Below are 22,676 nucleotides of genomic sequence, written 5' to 3'. Positions count from 1 at the left end.
TTCTCTAATAGTCAACTAATTAACACACCAGATCAAAAGTCTCGGGGATCTTTAAATAATAAACACATTTTTGGATTATACGAGAGTAGTCTCCAGAATTGTGTTATTTCCTTGAAAAAATTATGAATTTTGTCGATTTTTTTTTTGAAAGATCTATAGTAAAAATCATCATTCTTAGAGAGGGTTTACGATATAATATATCCGATTCCCCTAAGTTCGATAAGTTCCCAAGGAGGATATGGTAGTTGGTAAAACATGGACGCTTAGAAAGACATAGACGCAAAGGTTCAGATCAAAGTTGGGTGACTACAAATGCTGGGTGATATCCTGACCTCTGGCCCTTACTTCGATGATACTCAACATATACAGGGACATACAAGTCTTAAGCCAATTCCGAACAACCAATACCACAGTACAACTTACTAACCTTAGACCCATTTAAATCAAATTATAGACACACTTCCTTGTGATTATAATTTAAATGACAACATTATATGTGTTAAACTTTTCTTTATAATACAAACGCCAAAGTCAAGGTAAGTCGCTGCTCGGTGTTTACAGATCGCAATTCGTCGTGCAAAAACGGCCTCAAAGCGCTTTCCTAATGCTTAACGCCACAACATCACTAACCCAGCTATTAATAGGCGCTCATCACTCACAAACAATGAGTTGAATGTCAAGTTCAGCGGCAAACAAAAAATCGCACAGTCAATGAAGCGCGCACCCTGCGCGATGCTGTACGTAGACCCCTCTCCGTTCCAAAGGTGCGGTTCGGTGCGGAAATACTCATTATTATTTACAATAGTTGTGCTCTTCAAAGATCAGCTCAGTTCCGTTGTGGTTGTAGTGTGTCTTTCGCATTTGATGTCCATTGTCATTTTGATTTTCGCTATTGTTTTTATTGCTGTTGTTGCGGTGAGATCCACTGCTCCACTAGGTCTCTGAGTGTAAATTAAATCTAATCACGCATTTCTACATTTAAATATTTATTATTGTTTACAGACGCCTATTGTCAGCGCTGTCAGTGTTTTTGTGCATTCGTCAGAGGAACTGTCTCTCTATTTGCCTAACAGTCATTTATTTATTGTTTTTGTGTTCACTTTTTTGTGTCTGTGGCGCTGGCACTTTTTTGCGGTTTCAGCCGATTTTTTTTTTAATTTTTTTCGTATTTTTTCAGACGTTTCAAGTGCGACTTTGCATTTCATTCATCATTTCGGCACAGCCTCTAAGTACCTAAGTATGTACTTGTGTACTTAAGCGTGTGCTGTTGTGACGTACCGCTAATAGAGTCGCCCATTTTTTTGCCGACAAACGAAAGAAGTTACTTGTGGTTGAGTATTTTTAGTGTCGACTGTAAAAGTTTTTACGAGTTTACTTTTATTGTCTCGAAATAAGCAGCGATCGTGTCTAAGCTCCAACTGAAGGTTTGTAATTACGCTGCACTTACGCAGGGCGGGTCCAATGAGTTTGTGGTATATTCATCATTCCTCCTTACGGTTTGGTGCGGTGTCTTTTTTGAAAGTTTATTGACTTCGTTTTATAGTATTTAAAATGAGATTTACAGATATGAAAGCAAAATAGTTGTCATTATAAAAATAAATTGATTGCTTCAAACTATTTTAGAGATAACAAGAAGTTCATATTTTATGGATATTTCAACCTTTCGCGTTCTTTGTTATCAGTCATAGGAAATTAATATTATAAGTCAGAACGCTACGAAAGACTTTCATAGGTGTAAACTTCACTTCTGGGTCAAAAACTATATCGTGGATTTCTCAGAAACTACTCGATACATAACATTTCTTTAACACCCGAATCGGTTCACAGCCACGCTTACTTTCCATATAACTCAATGAAGATTTCGGAATAAAACTTTATACAAATACTGTATTAGAGACGTGGCATCGCATATTTAAAAATTATCGAAAAAGGACTATAACTTTTCAAGTCCCCAAATATCGAACATGAAGACCTTAGTGACTATAGATATTTTGTTACCGAAAATTTCCGGTACATCTCTCCAATATTTTAATTTCTTTTAATAATGTGTCTCTGTGCCGAAAATGGGTAAATTCGGGTCTTTCCTTCCCCTAGCTCCAATATACCTAATATTAAGGTTTTCAAACATCCGATGGATGTTTCTTAACAAAGTTAAGTGAGATATAATGTAGTTTGGTGGCAAAAATAGTTGAACTCCATCCAGAAATTTTCCCAGCTTCCATGTACTATATATAATAGTTTTCGATATTCTAGTGAATGTAATGCCGAATATATGGGTCAATATGTGTGTTCTATTAATATAATTAAATTATGAAATTGCGAGAGTATAAAATGTTCGGTTACACCTCAACTCAAGTGTTCTTTTCTTTTTTATGCTATTTTTCAAAGTTGCTTATCTACTGTAGATTATATATGATTTCAGCAAGTATAATCGTATATGCGATTTGGTATTATTGTATTCATTCATTATTATTTCAGTCAACTTTTAGACAACATTTCCAGACCTACCACAACTTTTAATAAATATTTAAACTGATTTAATAAGAAGCTCTCGGGCATTTTTATTAAATATCGCCTCAATTCAATATACCTTGACGGAAAATTGAGATTGAGTACTCTGCTTTGGTTGATTTTTAGAATATTTTAACGTTTAAGGTTTTATTTCTTTAGTTAAAAAAAAATCAATATATATTCTGTCTAACAAAACACCTATAATACTAATCCTAAAGTATATATAAATTTAGTAGTATGGATCACTTCAAAAGTATCAACTGAATGTCAATAAGACTCATATATGATTTGAAATATCTGTAATATAGAGAGTGGACTAATAGAACGCAATTGGTCAGCAATACTGACGTGAAATTTATTAAGGTATAGTTAACTCTTTGGCTTTTCAGCGCTTATTCAGCATAAAAGTATGACAGCTGACTAAGGCGCTGAATGACAAAGCGCTTGCTATCAAGTTGTAGCCACTCAATTACAATAATTTCCTGCAGGGTTGTTGATTGTATTTGTGAGAAATAGAGAATACTTGCACATATATATTTATATGTATGTATGCCTACGCCAGTTTGTAGATTTGTTGTTGACACTGAGGTTATCAGTTAATTCAAGATTTTATTAATCAATTTTGAACTTCGCACGCGCTACTTAAATGTATGTAGAATATAATATAATGATTTTTAAACAGAAATTGACAAATTAAAAAACGTTTTCACACTTAAAAATACATATATGAGAATTACAAAAAAATATTAAATATTTCTATTCGCAAGCAATTTGATTAAAGCGATATGTTTGAATTAAATGACGTACTAATTAAATGACAAAAATAGTTGTCAATTAGAAAAAAGTGTTTTGTTTATATTTAATTCATTTTATTACTGACAATTTTCATATTTTTATCTTTATACCTTTTATTGCAATTAAACATTAGCAAAATTAACATATAAAACGTTTACAGCAATGGATATTGCGAACTCTGCCATTAAATAAATTTAAAATTTCCATCAACAACGCTTAGAATGGAAATTGATCACGTTCCGGACTGGAGCTGGACTTTATGCAATTATTTCGAAAACGCGCGTGTTCATATTTTTATTTCATTACTTAGAATAATTTAAAGTCAACATAAGCCGTTAAAAGTGAATTGTATCCGTAAACAAATCATTATTTAATACAACGTTTAATTGTAATATTTTAATTATTTAATAACAATAGATCTAGACTAATGAAAACCACTCTACTAGTAAAAAAACGCCAACGACTAAGTTAACTTCAAAGCTAAGTAACGGTTAGATAATGTAATTAGAATTAGTTCTAAATCACAGCTTAAGTGTTGTCAATCAATGAAATTAATTGACAATTATAACTGTCATAATTGAACGGTATAATGTATGAACTGTAAATGTAAGAAACAGTTAATCTCGTTCAATTTTCCTACAGCGGTAGTCGCCCATAATAATATCTTCCTTAAAACCGGATGCTTTTCAGATTTTAAGTGGTTATTTGACAAGTTGTTCGGCATAAGTATTTGATAGATCATGATTTAGAAATACACTTATACAATATGCTTGTTATTTAACAAGTTCTGTAGAATTTGTACTAAAATCCTAGTCGAGTAAGTAAACTTTTTCATATTTATCTAAAATTTAATACCCACTATCTTAAAATTGTATTCTTGGAAATGACAACGCGATTTGAAAAGATCTATTAATGACATACTTCGAAGAAACTCCTCTATGATAGTGTTAAAAAAAAAAATCAAAACTTAAAAATTATGCCTTTCTATTTTTGCACTATAAATGAAATCTCTATTCTAAGTCGATGCCATTTTAAATTATAATATGCCCCTTTAACTAGAGTTGTTAGAATATGTAAAGTGTTGGGATAGTATATCCTGGTTTATATACAGTATTTATAGATCCCGATTCCCATATGCTCTTATCGCTATTTAATATTTCTTGGCTGTGAAGATATGTTAGACTTATAAATGATGTTTTTAGAGCTATAGCCATTTTATTTCAATAAAATATAAAATATGAACGAAATTCTATACCATATCTATTGGTGAGTATGATTTTTTTTCATATTTGAATATGATCATTATTCATCATAGGACATACACTGCTTAGGTTGAGAATGACGGAAGAAGAGATTATCAAACTATCTACACTTTTATTTTCTATCTTTGCGGTGCATTTGACAGAACATTACATTGGTTCCTGACCTCATGAACAAAAATAGAGAAAGTCTTTACTAAAAAAAATGTGTTTGTTTGTTTCGATTATGACGTGACGTGTCACAATTTTGTCTCCATCGTTTTTTGATTAGGTTAACTATTGGATGTTTTAATATGCATACTGTGTTGTTAAGAAATGGTATTCTTTTTACAAAGAGGTTTAGTGGGTGTACTCGCGGAACACTCTGGAATAGCCAAACATGCGATGAGATTGGTAATCCTGTCGAACGGAAACTACCATAGCTGTAGTAGGCAGACGAGGTGGAAATATCAAGTAAATTCCTTCTTCACCATCCGGTTTTGGCACTGACAGGAGTGAACATTAACCGCATCACAATGGACCGGCGCTGTTGGTTGTCCAAGTGAGTTAGTCTCTGATCTTAATCTATTCATTAAGCTACATTATTCATTGAGACGATTTATAGTTAGCTCTCATTCTCTAAAAAAATAATTATTAGAGAACACTTTGATATTTTTTAGCTGTGAAGGCTTGCTTTGCCTATAGATTGCTTATTTAATTTCAAACCAATTTTCGGCTATTTTATACGAATTATTTATTCAAAAATATAGTCAAAAACGTGTGCTGTTTCTGCTTTAATTGATGAAAAATGTTTTTTTGAATATTGCATTTACCGATTATTTTACCATTTTTCATTCACTAATGGCGTATTGTATTCGCGTTACAGTTTAATGTAACGGTATTTAAAAATTTAATCCACAAATTATTGATTCAACGCCTTAGATTATAATTGATATTAATAACCCGTAAGATTTATGAGTTTTTAATCAACTGTTAACAAGTTAGTACTAGCCCAAATGACCTTGAATGGTAGCTGGAAAAATTGGTTGTAGTTAAAATATTATTTTTGTAAGTGGTGCTGAACTCATGAATAAAAAAAATTGAAGTCCACATATTCACATTTAGTTTTCGAAAAAAAATCTGGGAATGGTTAAAGTATGACCTCAAATATGTGTGCGAAATATTTTCGTAAACTTTAACCCATTTAGACCAATTTAAAGGTTCAATTTGAATTTAAAGGTTCAATTTGAATTTAAAGGTTCATTTAGACCAATTTAAAGGTTCAATTTGAAACAATCTTCAACAAGTTCCCTCAAAGAATGTAAAACATTTTAGAAGATTTAAATTTAAATTATTTTTTTGAAACAGTTACGAACATATTATTAGGGAATCTTTTGAGAAAAACCAAGTAAAAACCTCCAAAATAGTTAAAACAACACAAATGTGACGCGAATATATTTATGAAATATTTTTGCTCAAAATTTACACAATTTTTCACTCGCTTGCACTCATCTATATATGTATGTAAACATATACGCTCGTATTTACAAAATTTATATTTTTGCTGGCGTTGGCGAAAAGCCACTTTTGCAACATGTGCAACTTTCAGCAACTTCACCCATTTCTGTTGCAATGCACATTAACAACAACAACCAACAACAAAGTGCTTACGCACAACATTTTCACTTAAAAAATTGCACTTATTGCCAATACATTGTAATTTTAATTGACCTATATTTTCGAGTTGCTTATTAGGCGTTTCGCGCTTTCAGCGCATTTATCACTTTCAATAGCGCAAGTTGAGCATTTCATTTGCAAAAGCTTTGCAAAACGCCTGCTTTAGTTACTTCAAACCCATGTGTGGAATTTCTACTTGCTAGTACAGAGTACATTTTTTCGTAAGAGTGCTTTTTTTTGGGCTGAACCATTTGCTAAACACACTTTGGTCATAAATGCATTTTCGTAAATATTTTCAAAAAAATGCAACAACATTTGAGTCTTGAAATTATTAGACGAATAAACAAGCCAAAAACAGCTACTCATATGAAATTACTCGTTCAGTAGCTTTAACTGGAAAATTGCCGAGACAAAGGTGAATTGAAGTGTTCCAAATAAAGGCCGACCGAATAATTAGATACACACGTGTCAAAAGCCAGACGAAAGTCATATATTTTGACGCAAATTGCAAAAAAGTACCAAATTTTATTTTGATACTGAGCAACTAAGTCTACATTGTTGTTGTAAGAGCTTTAGATATTTATTATATTTTATATACTAAAAAGCATTTGAGAGTAGTGAATCGAACAATCAACTGTTATAAAACGTCTAGACTGGCATAATCAAATATAATAGCCTTTTCACACAGGAGCTAATTGATCAATTAAACGGCCTCTGCTCGATTAAAACGCTGATTAAGCTCGATTTACCATACAAAATAAAAATCTAAATACATTTATTTTTAATTGAATGTTAATTTACTTGAAAATGAAATGCAACTCTACGACAAAGACCGTATTTGTAATTATATATACATAGGTAGACGTCGCTACTAAAAATAGTAATCAGCTGATGAAACTTAGCAACTTCTTTATGAAGAGCAAAAACAAAAATTTATAACAGCTGATCGGTTATCGATTATCCGGCAGTGTGGAGGGCAAAAACTGTTTGCTCAATCAAATGTTTAATTGATCAATTGACTCAATTTGACTATGTGAAAAGTCTATAAGCAATGTTTGATTTGCCAAATTTTGGAGAATAGCCAATCTAGGAAATAACTGGTATAATTCGCATAGATTGACATAATACAAACTTTTCTCGTCAAGCATGATCGTAATTATATATATGTATGTATATCAATTTTGAATTCATTACATTTAATCTTTAAATTACAACTGCTATTCCCTACTATTTGAAGTGTATCATATAATTATAATTCTAAAACTTGTACTTTAATCAAACTTAATTACCAACTAATAACGCTGTAATAGCCTATTTAATTAGTGGTTCATAGGTAACTTCACTCACCTATAAACAAATGGACCCACTTCCGTCAATCTGGGTTTCTCTCCTTGCAGGAAACCATCCGGATTTGTAACATTATATATATAAACTTTAGTTAAGCGTACGACACCTGGTCGCTGCCAGTAATGATAACTTAACGTATCATTCCATAGCCTTAAATTCTGTAAATAGATATAAAATTGTTTTAAATAATAGAGTAATATGAAACGTTCGATATGATAAGACGTTGGTAAAAGTTAAATCATTTCAAAATCTATTGAACGTTTTTGGACAACTTCGAAATTAATGGTTAGCAGCGATTAGCTTCATTTTAAAAATATCAAAACTCTTGAAGTCGATTTACAATATCTTGAGATCTTTTGCTATAATCCAATTATCTTAACATTTCGATGTGATGGTACTCACCTTTAATATAAAATAATCCAACCATGGTATTGTTGAAAGCAATATTCCTAAAATTAATGTAACTATTCCAATAATTATCACAGCTAGTCTATCTGAAATTGAAATAAAAAATAAAATTAAATTAATAACGAAAATAAAATAAATCAGATAAGTAAAAATAAATTAAATAAAGAATGAAGCAGGTAAGCAAATCAAAAATGATTAAAATTACTCCTTTGCACTTTGTTCAGTGCCAAGAATATCGGACCAAAAAGAGTACAAAAATATTTAGTCGACCGGCTTTTGTGTATTTAGGCCGGCCTCATGGCAAACGGTAATTCGATATGGGTAGGTTGGTTGAAAAATATTTTTATAAATTTTTAAATAAATTATTGACACGGCAACACTCTAAATTGTGCAATATGCGCGGAGATGTCAAATGAAAAGTTAAGGTACTTGCATCAGCTGTGTTTAATTCGCTAAGCTGTGGGGAGTAGCGAATCGAACAAGCCACTGGTTGAAATCAAACAAACTGGTATAATCAATTCATAGTTATTACAACAATAATATGGAAAAGGTATATACATTTATTTGGATAACATTCATATTACTCTCTTATGGAAACTAGAGAATCGAACTAGTAACTGGTCAATAATCGAATAGTAATATTAATCCAGTAACTATACAACTTTAATGATAAGATATAGACTCTCTTATACCGAACATATCTGGATAACATTGATGTTGCTCTCTCATACAAATATTTTCAAAGAGCGAGGTATTCGAACTGAGTTAGTGAGAGGTACAACAGGATCGAACACGACAAACAAGTGGTTATAGGACTTCAACGAGGTATCGCCATACTCTCTTTACCAGGGCTATAACTCTTCGAATATTTTCTACTATAAAATGTATACCTTTACAAAAAAAGAATGCTTGACTCACTGCAGTCTAATAAGTCACGTGTGTTAACATGCAAATTTGTGTTCCTTTGCGAATATTCACCTTTATTTGGTTAACTGTGAGCGGATGTCACACGTCGATTTCCGTACATACATCTTGCATATACGGCTATATATTTGTATAGATACATACGTATTTCAATATACATATATCCAGTTACATTCACTGCAATGTGTTAATTGACCAGAAAATAACAAATGCGATGAGTAAATATCATATACTTGCACTTTAATAGCCGGCAACAATCAGTGTGTTTACATGAGATGTTGAAAGATGTTGTAAAAATGGGCGATGCTTTGCTCTGCGGTTGGGAATTTTAGGAACTGTCGCTTATTGAGAGCGTAAAATGCATGGCATTGTGCCCGTTTTGAATCATCCGTTACGCACGTTGCGCGGTGTTTTATTACCCTGCCGATTACATAACCGACTGCTGGATTGTGCTACTTTTGGGAAACTTTCCCCAAGGACTGTGGCATTGGCCTTGAGGCTAGTGATGTGTATTGAAAGTTGCCGAAATTCAGGCAAGAGTTGGTTTTTTAAGCGTACATACAGACTTATTGGTGTTATTGATTGCTTTCATAAGAACTGGAGAGCTTTTAGAAATCTTAAGTATATTTATAATTACCTAATTATTTGTAATCATTTGCCTGGTAACCAAATATGGAATTCTTGTTCAATTTTCCGATTTTACATGGCTAAGAAAATTAAAAGAAATTATACTACTTACAAACTATAGGAAACTACCGAAGAACTGGCATCATTCTCATGTTTAACATCCAGGTCACACTCGATATTTTTCAAGAATGAGATTCCGTTGCTTTTTTCGAAAAGAATTTGACAGATAATGCATAGATTTGTGACGTCATGAGTGAAAGGAGGTTACGACTTTCTCAACAATTACTTTAAAAATATATTTTAAATCCCTTTAATCCCTAAAGACCCTTCTTCATTTTCACTATTTAATAAATCCGAGTGCGTTCTTATTATGTGAACCCGAATCTTTTAGAAATTTAGAAAAAAATCTATCACTTCTTACCCAATGACCAAATTTTCACCTCCACCAATTTGGTTTCATGATTTGAGTAGAGCACAAAGGATTGTTCGCACGACTCACAAGTGACTATATCCACCCATATATTTGTATTCTCATAGTGATCCGGCAACTTTTTCGGTGTTGCCTGCTTCTCTTGTTGTTGTTGTGTTGGCAAAAGTTGCTGCTCTGGCGCAAAGCATTTGGAGCAAAGGCCACCGATGTAACGCAACAATGAGCGCCAGGCATTAAATTGCGCTGGCTTCTTACGGCGTAGAATCATATTTTCTTTAGAATATTAAAATTATAGTATTTTCGTCTTTATAATACGTTAGAAATCATCGATTGCATGCACACGAGGCTGGTGTGTGAGTCAATAAATGCAATCAATCAATTGTCGTCCACCTTAGTAATGCACAACCACTTTACCGTTACTTAAAACAGTTATAATGAAATCTTTTCCACATGCGATGCACACACGCACACGAACGCTGATTGAGGCAGTCGTTTTATTTTATTGAGTAAAAATTTATTGATTTTTATTTAACTGTAATTATGATGCAAACTGCAATGTAATTTAGTAATCATATAAGTAATAATTTAATAATCAGTTAATAAAATTGTTTTTAAAACTCAGTGCACTTTCTTAAGTAGAATTATTTAAATTTTTTCACAATAATATTGCACAATATTCTATTTTTTACAAAAAAACTTCAAGCACTTTTTAGTGCAAGCTCACGAGGGCTTGATTAAAATAGCTGTATTTAAAACCTTTCCACGAAATCCACGTCACTTCTATTCACTTGGGCATTTCTTTTCGAAAATGTGACAGCGATCTCTTCGCTACCGAAGTTGGTATGCGATTACGCTGGTGAGTACTTTCTTTGTTACATTCTTAATTTCTTACAAATGCATTTTTGTATATTTTTTTCTGTGGCTCTTTGTATATAAAAACTTTCGAAATTCACCTGCGAATCCATTTTTCGCTATTTCAGCTATTTTTTTAATTTTTTGCAGTCAAAATTTTGGTATATTCAGCATAATTGTGACATTAATAAAACATTTGTTCGTAGTGAAAAAATTTAACTATTTAACCATTACACTGAGAAAAAATAAAGTTTGTATTATAATAATCGAAAATATTTTGAAATCCTCAGAATACCTCAATAAATTGTATGTTCAAATCTCGATCGGTGCAAATTCTGCAAATTTCATTATAACATAGTTCGCTCTGGAACGAACTTTTAGGAAGAGTTATCTCAAAAAACATACATGCATATGTGTACTTTGAGTGCAACTTTTATATTTATGAGGACCTGTAAGAAGCTTCGCGAAACCTCTAGCATATCTATGGAATATAATGAAATATTTTTTTATTTTCTTCGAAAATACTATGAAATCATAGTAATGCCATAAGAGAGTAACATTTACAAAATAGAGTAAAATGATATGTTTATGACTTTCTTAGTTGAAGTCGTAGCTGTTTGGTACCATCACTCCGATCCATACTGGGTTCTAAACAATAACTTCGTACGATTCCGGGATCGGCTTCAGTATAGTATCCCCCGATTTCAGGGATGAAATGGGTATGGTTGGAAAGAGGACGATCTCCAGATTACGAATATATATAATAGTTGCCGCAGGAGAGTTTTCGAGATATTTGCATTTTAAGTTGAAAATTTAACAAATTTTATGTGGCGATATTTCGATTATTAGTTAACTTTTAATTTATCAACCCTGAAATCGGGGGATACTATACTAAAGTTTCCGATTCGGTTTGCACCTTGAAATCATGTGATACGGTATATAAGGCCAGAGCTATATTGAAAAGTTTTTCAATAAGATTCCTACACAAGTTTTTTTTTAATAAAACAATAATAGTTTCGGATATTAATGAAATTCTTTATTCCTGTGGAAGTACATTCGATGCCATTATATATGAAACTCGACTTCTTTTGCATGGCCACCACGGGCAAGCTTGCAGAAGTCCAGACGCTGAACCCAATTTTAGTTTTCAATAAATCGATTGTGACATCCGCTGTGTGACTTGTGGCCCCGTCTAGTTGGAATCACATATTGTCCAAGTCTATATCATCAAATTCGGTTGTTCGGTTATCATTGTGCGGTCAGACAGAACGATTATGACGACCATAAATTGAACGTGGCGCTCTTAAAGCTGAGGCCACTGACTCCGAATTTCGGTAGGAAATTTTAATAATTTCGACACGTTGTTGGATCGTACCAACGTACTATCGCTCTACTATTGTAGCGTCCCTTTATATAGCAATTGTTTTGACATAACAAATGTATATAAATGCCATGTTAAGTTCTAAGCCATAGCAAAAAAGGCGGTGATTCAGGGAAGATTCCTCCGTTTAAACTGAGATATAACTGTTAAAGTCGGTTTAAGGCAAACATTGTGTCAAAAAATATATTTCTCCCTTCTAAATACATGTATAACGATATCGTTTTCTATCGATATTGTTCCAAGAAATCAAAATTTAAAGTTACCAAATGTTGGTTTACTGGTTAAGGCCTTAAAGAACTGGTAAAAGGTACAATACACTACTAGAAACTAAAAAATGAAAGCGTTAAAATTTTAAAAGTTCTATAATGCTTAGTGATTCTTCCTTAAAACTCCATGCTTTCAACAAGAAGTATATGAAATTAACAACAAAAACACTTAAGATTGTTTGTTCTGTTCTGTTTATGTTCTACATCAAAATAAAAGTTCCCCCACCGGTTCTACATAGCTGGAACTGACCCAGATTTTTATCCAGCTTAGGACTGATTAATGGTCGATTCGATAGAAATATGTAAGGAATTCTTATATTCCGTTACATCAAGTGCAACCTAAAGTATTAGAGGAGTGTTATTTAACACCCGGTTAGCGTCGAAAAACGACAAAAACATTCGAAAGATATTGAAGGGTGGACTGCTTTGAATTTTTATATTTTTTTGTTGCTAAAAAATCAAAAAGTGAGAAGTGAGCATCGCTTTAAAGTTATGATAACCAAATTTTTAGAAAACGGATTTCAAAAACTTGTGTTGTTTAGAAAAAGTTTATAAATAATTTTCGAAAAATCATAGGCTAGCTCAAAAAAATTAATAATAAATATTTTTGGAGAGAACACAACTTTTAAAAAGTTTTGAATAAATTATGCGATTCATATTTACATAAATACATGATCAGGGGTGCATGTGCAGATTCAGAACAAAAAAAGAAAACAAATCAAATACCAATGATAAATAATTTCTGCGGTAAATCTTCGTCAATCACAGGTCAGGAGGTGTGTATATTTAGATTTTGAAAAATAACAAAAACATTTAAAATAACTTTAAGTAAATATGTATGCAAAATTCCGAAAACTATTTGCAACAAAAGCGAGCGCTAAAGTCCAATCGGGCAAATACTAAGCGCTCGCAAACGGGCCAAACTATGTCACAAAAGTTATAATTATTTTCTGCGCAGCAGCGGCGCGATCCATATGAAAGACTAAGAAAAATGGTAACTACACAAAGCCGACGCGTGCGGTCAGCGTCGACCTTGAATTTGCAAAAGCGTTGCGTTTATTAGCTGCTGTGTTTCACCTCTTTTCTTGCATATTACAACGATACAACTGTGAAACAATATGGAGATTTCAGTTTAATCTTTGCATTTGTTGTTGTTGTTGCTTTTGTTAATGCGCTACTTCTTTATAATGGCGTAATATTGTCGTTCCAACTTGGTTCAACGCTGCTGCGGCAGCGACACTGTCACCGCTGTCACTGATAGCCGTTTTTGTTGGTTTTTATTGTTGTCGTTGCTGCTAAACGTAAGTCATACACATTAGCACGGTCAGTTTGGCTTGAATAGTTCGGCAATCGCTTGGTTTGGCTACGAGCGCTGCGTCAGCGCTTCTTCTCGTTCGCTCGCTCGCTTGTGGAGCAGTGAAAGTTGCGCAAATATTCCGTAAAAAAATGCTCAATAAAAGCGAAAAAGCATAAGACAACATCTTCAAGGTCAAGGGAATTCCACAGCGCCGCACCATTCATGCCACTCAGTCATATTTCGCGTTATATTCCGGCAAGTAGCCGTTAATTAAATAATAAAAAAATGCTTTTAATGAAAATAAAAAAAGTTTAACATTTAAAAATATTTTAAAATATTAAAAATTTTTTTTTTGTATTTAGTGAAACCTTTTCATATACATATTTGGCAGTTACTTGCTCGTGTTTAACCTTAGCGGCATGTAAGCGACCGTAAACTAAAAATATATGTACATTCAAAAAACACTTTCTGTTATAATTAGATGCATTGGATTCACTACTGGTATGCGGCTGCGCAGCTTTTATAGGCGTTTTAAATATGTAACTCGCCGCCACTTATATATTTTGCACGGCCGCTGCTTGTCTAACTGTCGGTCAGTTTATAATGTTGGCTTTCCTGTGTTGTCTGCCTCCACAGCTGTCAATTTCTATCTACGCATGCGCAACACTTCCAGATTTATTACACAAGCATGTGTAAACATGTGTGTATAAATATATCTCATAGCCACATTTTTGTTAAATATTTTAAGTAAGATATGTAATGTACGCTGCCAAAGTTTTACAAAAGGAGTGACACATGAGTAACGAAAGTTTCAACCCAAGTACTAAAAATCGCTAAATGATAGTGTATGTCTATTGCCACTGTAATCTGTGCGCGTTTAAGTTGAGCTGCTTGTACAGTAGCGCATTTACCGCCCCAAAGCCATCAAAAATTACTTTGAGCTTTGTTTTGTTACTGCCAAACGCCTACTTACGAGTATGTATGAATGGATATCTACACTTGTAGATATATAACTGGTCATACATAATAAATAATCATGTGTGCAGCAATCATTGTCATGAGTGACTGGTTAATACGATATGGCTAATAAGCATTTGGGGCAAGATGTAATACAAACCATTCTACAAGTAGTCTGCTTCTAATTCAATACTCATAGTAAGGTAGATATGTATAGTATATAGGTACTTGTATATATAAAACTTATTTGTTATTTATTCAGCAAGCATTATAGCATATAACCTAAACTCGGACTTAAGATCAAACTAGTCTGAAATGTGCTATTTCAAGTAGTAGTGTTTAGACTAGAAAAGAACTCTTCCAAAAAGGATGAGATTTATAGCAATTGTAATACGAATTATTTCTATTTTAATTTTTTTGGTCCTCAACAAATTAGTATACATTAGATAGGGTTATTTTGTAAATTTTTTACTATAAAAAAATTTTCAAAAAATTTTTTTTTTTTTAATTGTATTTTTCAAAATTTTTTTTATTCAACAATAGATTATATCAAAGATACATGTTTAAACAGTATTTTTTGAAATTTTTATTTCAAAATTTCGAAAACTCAGTCGTTCGTACCTCAACTCCCCTGACGTCTCAAAAAATGATCTTGCCGTGGACGGCATAACACATTATTGTTTCATCCAAAAATATTTCGATAGTACATGGATAAATCTGGTTATTGGAAGATTGTTTAGAAAAATAAAAAAATTAATTTTTGACAGACTTTGGATAAGAAAACAAATTTTGACTAGAAAACATTATTTGTAATAAAAAATAATATTTTTCTCAAAGTTATTTCAAAAAATGGGCAAAATTTCAACAAAATCGCTTCAAAACTTTTTGAGAAATCGTCTCCACCGACTTTCTAAATTGAGTTGTGAGATACACGGGTATAAAGTTTTCAAGTGAAACTGGCGTGTTCTGATCTGCAGAACTTCCAAAGGTTTATCTACTAGAATTTTACTTGGATCGATTTGAAATTTTTGGAGAATATTTTTAACATATTTACTATTTAATAACGCAAAACAAATTTTCAAACCCACCTAACTCCTTAATGTGTGTGTATCGCTTTCTATTGAGATACTTCGTTGGTTTTGATTTACTACTGGGCATATTTTTATTCATACTTGCTTATGTGAGTTACAAACTTTCAATACATACCGCTTTAAACTTGACTGGTATGATTTCAAGTGAGGAAATATCCACTTAAAATACTCGACGCTCGTCTTATTAGCTCACTTAGCGAATAATGTTTTTACAATCCAATAGCACGGTATTTTATTAAGGTAAACAAAGTGGAGATTTTATTGTCTACATTTTTATTTTTTTATTATATTCTGAGTCATTCACTCAATAATATGTGATTTGATCTTGGAAGTGCCATATTGTTTGAAAAGGTGTTTTTGAGAAAGTCGGCACTCCATTCTCTCTCCCTGTTTTTAACGTTCTATCCTTGGCTTAAATGCGTTTTACTTTTGATATATTGATTTCTTTCTCCTTCAATGTAGCTTAAAATCGATAAAGATTATAATTGAGAAACCAGTTTTTGCCCTTCGCACAGCCGGCTACTCGATTAACGATCAGGTGCCATACCTTTTTTTGATGTTCATAAGTAGTTGGTAAGTTTCATCAGTCATTCGCTGATTACGCCAGGTTTTTGTTTCTTTTCGGAAACCTACGGATTCTGAGATATAGCTTTATTACAAGATGTATGTATATGTATGTGCTTGGAGTATATATTGGTGTATCAAAATCTAAAAGGTGAATGGAACAGAGGGTTCACCTCTTGACATACACGGTTACGTTTTTGTAAGAGGAAGTTCTTATAACATACAGAAGCAGTGAGTTTGTGCTCTATGTTTAGGAAAAATATTTAGCATCTGTGAAAATTCAACTTTTGTCTCCAGATTTTAGAAACTTATTTTTTTAAGTATTATTATCTTACAAACTGCATATTAAAAAAAAATGTATATTTCTTAAACAAAAACAAAATCTAGTCCACACCGTTAAACCAGTTAAACGGACAATCTAACTTTGCACTAATTTAAAGCGACCGTGTTTTATGTTGCACATTTGCATTGACTTGCATAAAAAACGGTAATTTTTTTCCAAGCAGCGCTTGAATCGTGAGAGCTACGAGAATGACTCTAGCATACAGCCAAACAATTCCAAACAATTAGATAGTGAAATACAAAGCAGAAACACACGCGCACACACTGCGGATGCAAGCTTATAGTCACCATTTTGCTCTGTCATTATCGGCATGTTGTTGTTGCTACCAGCCGAAGTGAGAAAAAACTCAACTTGAAATATATTTTCCACCTGCGGCCGGTGACAGCAACACCCCTAAACAATGACAAGGCATAAGCTGAGCAACAACAATATACAAAGTGGTGTCACCAAACAATGCAACCAAAAGCAAAGCTGTGTTATACATACCATTATTATGTTTAGCTCACCCAGAGTTAGTACAAACTGCATATGCAGATTTACAAAAATACAAACACATACATACATACACTCATAGAAGTGTATGCAAAGTGTTCGCCTCGCGAATATTGCACAAATTCACATTGGCGTGGAAAACCAAATGACACGGCAGTTTGGTGTGTGCGGTCAGGCAGACAAATGGTCAAACAGTTAGTACCTACAAATGATCTGCACTCTTTTTGTGGTCTTCCACTTACATATAAATATACCACACATGTGTGTGTGTTTGCAATTGTTGTGTTAATGAATGGGTATACAAAATGAAATTGAGCTGCTAATTGTTGCACGCATCACCAAACACTTGTCATTTTATTACATATACATATGCGTTTGAGTCGTTTAAGGAAATTAGCAAAAATTATTATTTGTGTATACATAAAATTTTACTTGAAGTATGTTTGGATTGCCAAATTGACATATACCATAATTGAGAACCTTTTTTGAATAATTAAATGTTTCCAAAAATTAATGTTTAGTGATTTCAATTATATTATTATTATGGATAGGAGCTCTAGTAACATGAAATGCAATATTTTTGCAATAAATTAAGGGTTCATTTTTACATATGTTGTTAGAATGATCCGATTTAGGTCAAATATACGCTGTTTTATTCGGAATATTGTTCCTACTTTGAAGGTAATTTAATAAGGTCATTCTCATAAAAATAACGCCATTCACAAAAAAGCGGGGACAGTAATCACATGGTGCCAGGCCAGGGAAGCTCTTTCTCAATCAGTTTCGAGAGGGTTTTGGAGAGGTACTATCTTTGTGTGTGGTGTGATGTTGTGCTCGTGGAACACAATTTCTCGTCTATAGGACAAAGCTGACCGCTTCAGGGCGATTGCTTTCTTCCGGGGGTGAAGTTGTTGAAGTACAGGTCCGAAATCATGGTCGATGATTCCCTGCTAATCCTAATAAATGTATACCAAAATTTTCTTCACCGTCAATTCTGCCTTAATCCCCGTTTGCCCGGAATCATCACGACTCATGAGTATTTTCTCTTGACATTATTGTAACTGGCCACCTTTTCATCACCAGTAACCATTTGTTTCAGTAATGTATCGATTTTATTCCAATTTAGCATTCGCAAATGAACACTGGGTCCATGTAGCACCCATACATATATCGAGCTTCTTTTTGTATGTAGCTCCTGTGTAATCGTAACAGTTGCTTATGGTCGGACACGACTTTTTCCATTAGGTTATTGATATTTTCGACAATTGAACTTCTAGAGCGTGGATCATCTTTGACATAGATAAAATTTCCGGAACAGAATTAACGAATTCAAAATTACGCGTGATTGATTGGGAACTACTGGATTTATTTTTACTATATGTATAATTTGAATTTATACCTTTGCTAAAACATGAGCTTGGTCCGGATGGCTATTGGTTTTCCAGAGCGATTTTTTTTCGGAGCACATTTCCTGTATAAGGACGAGCACTATTAAAAAAATAATTTATATATAACTACCTATCTAAATACCTATGTGGTCCTCTAACCACTATATTATGTTGGAAATTGTAGAAAAAATCATTTCAAATTTTAGTACAGGGTGTCACAAAAATTAAAAAAATATTTTTTCAAATTCTGATAAGTTAAGTGTTATGTTTTTTATTCCACACACTAGGGCTCTTAAAATTATTCGATTACCCTGAAAACCGATTATTCGAATATCCGGGTTGTAACCGTTCGTACGAATATTAACCGGTTAGTACTATTCGATTAGTCGCAATGTTACGACTATTCGAATAGTTGTTCTGCTGCGACTATTCGAATAGTTGCTCCGCTGGCAGCATTTAAATAAATGAAAATTGTTTGAAATCCAAGCAGCCTTTGATTTTTGTTTGTTTTTATTTGTGAAAATGTGAATTATTCGTATTTTTCATGAGTTACATATTTTTCAATATACTTAGAAATTTAATAACCTTTCACTATTCGAATAGTCGACAACGAACGGTAAACCGAATAGTCGAAAATTAGCGGTTAATCGAATAGTCGATGACTGACGATTATCCGAATAGTGCAAACCGAATATTATTATTCGAATAATGCACTATTCGGTTAGTCGATTAGTCGAATACTAAGAGCTCTACCACACACGTATGAATAAATATAAATAAATAAAATTATAAGTATATTTCATTGGAATCAGCCCCTACAATCGCTCCTATTTATTTAAAAATTTATACATAATACTTCACTTGTCAGCGTACAAGTAATTAAAATATTTCAAATATGCTTCGTAATGCAAACTTGATATGGTTTTGTGTGGCAAATCGTAAGAATTTTATTATTTGCACACATTTTTTCCATTGTTCATACATGAATGTCTCATAGACAATTGCTTTACTTTTCAATGGCTTATATGGAAAAATCTCAATCACGTACAAAACGGCGGACAAAACCCACTGATATTTGCTAATGGCTGTGTGTTAAAATAAGTGTTGTAATTAATAAAAAAAAAATAATATAATAAAAAAGTTCGGAAACTTATTTCCATTTAATTTTTATTCACTTTTTATTTCAGTACAATGCAAAAAATTCCACGACACCTTCTAGACTTGCCATTTACAATACAACTTTTAATTGGCTGATTTATGACTTGTATATAGCCTGTGATTTCACTTCCGTATACGTTGAGCAATTTCATTAAAAAGCACTTAAAATATGAATTTAATTTTTTTAACTTTTTTTATTTTTTTTTCATTTGTATAAATTTTTTTTTTGTTTTACATTTCGTTGTGACATTACTCGGCGATGTAATTCACTAGACGCGCGAATAAAGTTATCGACCGCTAGCTTATTTAGGCTAATTAGTGTTATCGCTTATTAATGGCCATTACAGTGCGTGTAAACAAGTATGAAGGTGCGAATATTTAATAAGTATTATGTTTTTTTGGACGAGTGTTGGTAGGAGATGAACGAAAAATAGGTGGAGAAGCGCTTGAAGAGGCTTGTCTGTGTATATATGAGGCTCTATGTTAGTATGTGTTTGTATATAAGCGAGTGGAAATATTTGGCTGCCTGTCACTTAAAAAACCAATCGCAATCGCTTTTTTCTTATTGAAGCAAGCGTATCTCAACCACAATCTCTGTGAGTATGAGTGTGTGTGTGCGTCTACAAGGACTGTCATCCTGTTTGCTTGCCAATAACAACACCAATTGACCGAACTCGTATCGATAACAGCATGTAGCATGGAAATTTACTCAATAATATCGGGTTTTTTTCTCATGCACACTCACTCGCCTAAGGTCACACTTGTATGGCTGTATGTATGTGTGTAAGTATACATATATATATTTACATACAATTAAATTTAATAATTGCTGTTGTTTACGCACTGAAATATAATCGCTCACTTATTTTCCGCAATTCCGTTTCATACTAGAGCGTTTAGTTAGCAGCTCATGAGACACAATTGTAGAACTGTTTAAATGAAATTGCGGTGAAAAGTGAATTTTTGCGGACAGTTATGCGCTTGAGTTACTCACACACTGCATAAAAACGAATATTAGAGCTAGTTGTTGTTGTAATTTGTCAGCTTGTTGCAATGCGCCGGTCGTGTTGCCGGCATGTTATACAATAACGCAGCAAGTGAATGCAAACACTCAAACATACAGTTAACTTTAAGCTCCAACTGCCTTTGCTAAAAATCGCCGTTTCGCGTGCGCACTCCACATTCAGTTGATCGCACGTTTTTGTGGTATTTTGTAGTGAAATGCTAGTTTGCTTGCTTGCTAGCTGCGCCTGCGCAACTTTAATCCAATACATGGCTGGCATGTTGTTTTTGTTAGCTGTTGCGGCAAAAGGTAAATAAAAGAAGAAGAAAAAGCAGAAGCAGAAAAATAATAATCAACAACGCGCCTAAACGTATTTGTATTTCACTAACTCGTTGGAAATCTAAAAGTTGATTAGCTCCGCGCCGGCTTAGAATTGTTGTCTGCAGTGCTGCACCGTAGCAGGTGTTGAGTTTGCGCATACGCGAAAGCGCGCACAATCAAGATTGCTGCGGTTACACGTTTTACTCGCCGCATTACTTAAGTTTGTGTCACTTAAAGTATTTTTTGAATTTTTGAAGAAAATGTGTACGAAAAAAATGAAATAGAAACTGGATTTTTTTTTGGAACTTTTCTTTTCGTTTTATGAAATTGATGCATTCGAATTGAATGCATATGTTTTGTTGTTGGACTAATCTTCAAAGTACTCAAAGATTGGAAAGTCTCTGGATAATAGACAAAAATATCTGTATCCTTGTCTTAGAGTAGTTATATATATAAATACATATATTTGGCGTAGGAACAGCTTTAAGCGATTATACCCGAATCCACCCGCCAACTGGAAACATAAAGTGAAGCCAGGTCACTTTCCACTTGGTTCTTCCATCGGAGTGGAGGTCGTCCGCTTCCGCGACTTCCTCCAGCGGGTACTGGATCGAACACTTTCAGAGCTAGAGTGTTTTCATCCATCCGTACGACATGACCTAGCCAGCGTAGCCGCTGTCTTTTTATTCGCTGAACTATGTCAATGTCGCCGTATAAGCACATCGTTCCATCGTCTGCGGTATTCACCGTTGCCAATGTTCTGAGGACCATAAATCTTGCGCAAAACCTATCTCTCGAAAACTCCTAGTGCCGTCTCATAGGATGTTGACATCGTCCACGCTTCTGCACCATAAAGTAGGACGGGAATGATGAGGGACTTGTTCGTCGAGAGAGGACTTTACTTTTCAATTGCCTACTCAGTCCATAGTAGCACCTGTTGGCAAGAGTGATTCTGCGTTGGATTTCAAGGCTGACATTATTATCGGTGTTGATGCTGGTGCCCAGGTATACGAAATTATCTACAACTTCGAAATTATGACTGTCAACAGTGACGTGTGAGCCAAGACGCGAGTGCACTGACTGTTTGTTTGATGACAGGAGATATTTCGTCTTGTTCTCATTCACCACCAGACCCATACGCTTTGGTTCCTTATGCTTTCGATGATATCAATAACCTTAGAGTAGACGAAAATCCTTAACGAAAATCCTGCTAAAGATCCATGACATTTTATTCAAATATATTGTAAAGTTACATTATTATTAAATTGGTATAACTGCTTTCTACAATGCTACCAAATGTCATATTCCATATTGTAGACCAGCCTAACATTCGCGGCAAATGACAAATTACAATAAAAGAATTACATCCTTTTATTAGTTTGTTCGATTCGCTACTCTTTTATCAGTGTTACGATCAATCAGCCCTAGTATAATGAAGAATCAGGCAATGCTTTTAGGAATTTCGTCGTAACCGTACTGTTCTAAATAATACAAACTATTCAGGGAGGCCACAAGACACAGTGAAAACATCGATAAAATATCCTTGGCGTGGAAACCCGCCTCTTTTCTAAGCACATTATCTGTCCCACTGGAAAAAGATGGATAC

General features: G+C 33.5%; 1 protein-coding gene across 2 annotated transcripts in view; it reads right to left on the bottom strand.

Annotated features, from left to right (window-relative positions):
- Positions 1-22,676, bottom strand: part of LOC105210478 (lysosome membrane protein 2) — a 67,843-nt gene that overhangs the window by 3,074 nt on the left and 42,093 nt on the right. Inside the window, exons 1-3 of one of the 2 annotated variants that reach the window (XM_054229230.1) lie at positions 9,949-10,807; positions 7,971-8,062; positions 7,569-7,726 (exon numbers count right to left, since the gene is read on the bottom strand). In XM_054229230.1, the coding sequence (XP_054085205.1) occupies positions 7,569-7,726; positions 7,971-8,062; positions 9,949-10,225 (527 nt within the window). In that variant the 5' untranslated portion in view covers positions 10,226-10,807. Of the gene's footprint in view, positions 1-7,568; positions 7,727-7,970; positions 8,063-9,948; positions 10,808-22,676 lie in introns of those variants that run through there. The other variant, XM_011181477.3, reaches the window with a different exon arrangement.

Source organism: Zeugodacus cucurbitae, chromosome 4 (assembly GCF_028554725.1).
Source record: "Zeugodacus cucurbitae isolate PBARC_wt_2022May chromosome 4, idZeuCucr1.2, whole genome shotgun sequence".
Taxonomy (NCBI): Eukaryota; Metazoa; Arthropoda; class Insecta; order Diptera; family Tephritidae; genus Zeugodacus; species Zeugodacus cucurbitae.
Note: the sequence above shows the minus strand (reverse complement) of the source record. Positions and strands in the feature narration are given on the sequence as shown.